Source organism: Danio rerio, chromosome 14 (genome assembly GCF_049306965.1).
Source record: "Danio rerio strain Tuebingen ecotype United States chromosome 14, GRCz12tu, whole genome shotgun sequence".
Lineage (NCBI taxonomy): Eukaryota > Metazoa > Chordata > Actinopteri > Cypriniformes > Danionidae > Danio > Danio rerio.
In genome coordinates this window covers 6,465,013-6,468,780 of record NC_133189.1, presented here as the reverse complement: position 1 = coordinate 6,468,780, position 3,768 = coordinate 6,465,013, and the positions used below count along the sequence as shown (strand labels likewise).

At 40.6% G+C, this 3,768-nt stretch overlaps 1 protein-coding gene across 1 annotated transcript; it reads right to left on the bottom strand.

The window, feature by feature from the left end:
• Positions 1-507: 507 nt before the first annotated feature.
• On the bottom strand, positions 508-1,580 carry kctd8 (potassium channel tetramerization domain containing 8). The gene has a single exon (NM_001037241.1). It carries the CDS (start codon positions 1,464-1,466, stop codon positions 624-626), a length of 843 nt encoding a protein of 280 aa, NP_001032318.1. The 5' UTR covers positions 1,467-1,580; the 3' UTR covers positions 508-623.
• Positions 1,581-3,768: the final 2,188 nt, after the last annotated feature.

The following is a 3,768-nucleotide window of genomic DNA, read 5'->3' as shown; positions in this document are numbered from 1 at the left end:
GATCAGAGTTTTCCAAGCTGGGGTCATTAAGTGTTCTTTTTTTGGTTTCCCTAGTCAAAAAACTCATTAGCTGTTATCAAGTACTATGTGCAGAAATGTCAGCTTTTCACATAGCCCTTGACAATGACTCAAAATAATTGGAAAAGAAAAAAAAATTAATAAATGCTTTTTTTATATTGGAAACTGATCCATGCGATGCATAAGACTGCAAGCGTTAAATTATTCTAAGGCAATCATTCCTTTTTGAGAACCATGCAATGCATTCCTTCATGAAATATTAAAAATAAATTGATACATTAATAATAAATCAACAGTACATTCCGTGTAATGTCAAATTTATATTCAAATATTCTTTGATTTTATTTGCACGCAGTGACTAGAAAGCAAAATGTACCCAGGTAAGACCTGTACCACACAAGCTACAATTGTTTAATAGAATGCATGCATGCACACATAAAATAAAGTGCATGCTTTCTTTTTTTTTAGGGTAGAAAAGTCTGAGGCCTGTGTTGTGAAACATGCCCCTGTATCCCTTGGGAACAAGGTTGGTAATACTCAAATACACGAAAAGGAAATTAGGAGTGGAGTGCACTAGCGCAGGCAGGTTTGCAAGAGCTACTCTGTCACTTACTGAAGAAGATGTACTCCGTGTAGCTGCTCCAGATCTTGTCATCTCTGTACTGGTTGACGAATGCAGCCGTTCCAGTAGAGTTGCAGGCCACCATCTGAAAACCAGCCTCGCTTAACCTGTCGAACGCTTGCTCCAGGTAGGTGAACTTCAGGTAGAAGCGGGAGGTGTATTTCTCTGGTGGGCGATCCGGATCCCGACTTTCATTTAGAGTGTCTCCAAACACTTCCTTTGCCAGGGCGATGCGCCCACAGACCATGATCCGTGCCACGCGCCGAAACTTTGCATCTGCTTGATTATCCCTCACCATTGTGTAGGATCCCCGATAACCAATGGTAATGAACCCTGACCTCTTGTCCAACGTGGAAGAAGTAGTTGCGTAATTGATGGCATGGTGTCCAGTTCGAGTCACCAACTCACTACTCTGTGAACTTTCCTCAATATCACTCTGGCAGCCTTCATCGTTGAGAGAGCCTTGCTTGGCTACACGTGGGCCCAGAAGTCTCAGCAGTTCCCCCAACTGGAAGTGCTCGGCTTCCCTCTGAAGACGCTCCCGCTCTGGAAAGTGTTCGGGCAGCACAAGCTGGCGATCTCGTAGGAAGTCCAGCACATATCGGAACAAGAATCCATCTCGGTCGATGAAGAATCGTCCTCGGCTGTCACGTGGCAGCTCGTGCGGGGTACACCGCGTGAACATGGTGTGGAGGGTGGTGTCAGGTACGCTGACCAAGGTGGAGCGCTTGGTGACGTACACCTGGCCCCCAACGTTGAGCTCCACAACCTCCGGGTACGGACTCGACACCTCGCTGATAGGGAGTATTGTTTCCTTCATGGCCATGATCCAAGCACACCGACAAGGTAAACGCGAGAAGAATGAAGAGAGACGACTCTGGAAAGATTTCAAAAAGAACCAGAGAATGAATCCATAGAGGTCCAAGAGTGACGGATGTCAGTCAAGACTTCATTGCAACAGCTCCTAAAGTTTGAGAGAGGACTACATCGCTGCCGGTGAATGAAGAAGGGATAGAGAGAAGAAAAGAGAGATTAAGAAAAAAGGAGGAGAAGAGAAGGGGATGTAGTGCTATCAAGTTTCCTCAGCTGCTGTCCCTCTGTTGATGAAGAGAGCAGTGGAGTACGAGATGGAGACACAGGGAGAGAGAGAGGGAGAGGGTGGGAAAGAGGAGGAACGCCAAACAGAGACCCACATCATTTGTCCAAGGTCTAAGGGAAGCCACAGTGACATCATCTACAGAATGAGAGAGGGAGTGGAGGTGTAGCCGCACAGTCCTGCCTTTTAAAGAGATAGGAGTGCAATCATTTACACACTGCAAGCAAGCAGCTAAAATTAATTGGCAACAAAATATAGGCAGAAAAGGTTAGCAAAAAATAATTGCTGGTTTGTACCTTCAGTCATGTCCATTTGTATGCTGTTGTGTACAATAATGCTGTGTCTAAATGACTATCTAGTGTAATTGAGTTGGACTCCAATGTCTGCATGTTGAGGCACTGTCAATAATGAACAGGCACACAATGTGATTGTCTCCTGGGCATAAACACAGATTAGCTGTAATTCTCACATTTTTTCTGCCAAACCACTAAAATGGTGGGAGAAAGTGCCTGTGTGTGAGAAAAAAAAGAGAGAGTGTGTGTACTATATTAATCACCAGGAAGACTACATTGCCACCTAGGGGACATATGGCGGTATAGTCAGCCATGTTTGTCAATGAAGATAAAAAGTAAAACTTGGAAACAAAGGATTGCAACCTGATTTTTTTTTTTTTTTGATGATACAGATCATGATATGTTTATTAATAAATTGAGCTAATGATGTAAAGCATTTGCAGGCTGCAACACAATCAGATTGTTCCTCATTGCATTTGGTTGTCAATTACTCACATTTGTACCTCAGATCAATTAGAAATAACCTAATTACCAAATAATAAAAACTCATTCTAACACCACTACAGCATGACATGGTACAGATTTTGTATCAGGATATCTTGCGCCAAATGGATTTAGATCTACATTCCAACATGTGCCTAGTGTGATTGGAAGATGATCCGATTGCACTTACCCACGCAAAATGCAAATCTCCATTTACATTTTAAATGAGAGATTCTGTTAACTGGCACATTTACACAATTGGAACAAACACTGGATGGTTTAACCTAACTTGTAATGTCTTCTTTAAGTAAAAAATAAAATAAACGTAAAGGTAGGAATTGAAAACTTAAGGTCAGACCCCATTTCATTTTCACCAGTACAACCACAATATGTAACTCAGGAAAAACATGTTACATTGTTTTGTTTCATATAAATGGTCTTAAAAATTACATATTATTACATGATGCCCATCTGCTATTACACATATTAGTCATCTCTTGAAACTAACATCTTGTTTGCCTTGCAAGAGTAATTAATAAGAACGATTCAGATATCAAGACTTTCTTTAGATTCAATCTTTCATATTTAAAACTTGAGAGACTAACGTCATTATTTTAACCAAAATATGGGGATTTTATTGTTTGCTCATACTTTTCATGTAATGTTTGTTTAAAGTGAACTCCAAATGCTGAACAAAAAAGCCAAAGAAGGCTTGTGGTGAACCATATGTGGTTTTACTGAAATGTGAATACTACACTAACCAAAAATTCCTAACAAACCAAAAACAGTACAGAATATCACAAGCAGCAATCAAAATAATGGCAGGATTCTCAACCAAACCTGATTACTCTCTTCAGAATCCTGATATTGCCATTTTGACTGTTGACTGTGATTTTTAGATTGAGTCTTACTAACAAGTCAGATTTAGCTGCTATTTGCACTAGTGCATTTTCGTTTTAAATCAAAAGCATTTTAGAAATAAACAGTCCTCAACAAGACTGGTGACCATTCATGCTAACTGGGCTTGTGCCATGGTTAGGTAATGGTCATATAAGAGTGGCTTAATAAATAAGAGACCAAACACAATACTCCAGGAGACCAGTCAGAAAGTGTTTGTATATGCTGTGCCTCTGTTTTCAAAGGTCTATGTTTCAGTCCATCTATACTGAAATGGAGCACCAGTGTTTCCAAACTAAAACTGGGTCTCCAGTGTTTGAAAAAATGCTTAACTTTTATGGGCCAAAAGAGCTGGAATA

What these genes read in the sequence shown, in the direction of transcription:
- kctd8 (NM_001037241.1), bottom strand. Translation starts at nt 1,466, where the DNA reads ATGGCCATGAAGGAAACAATACTCCCTATCAGCGAGGTGTCGAGTCCG.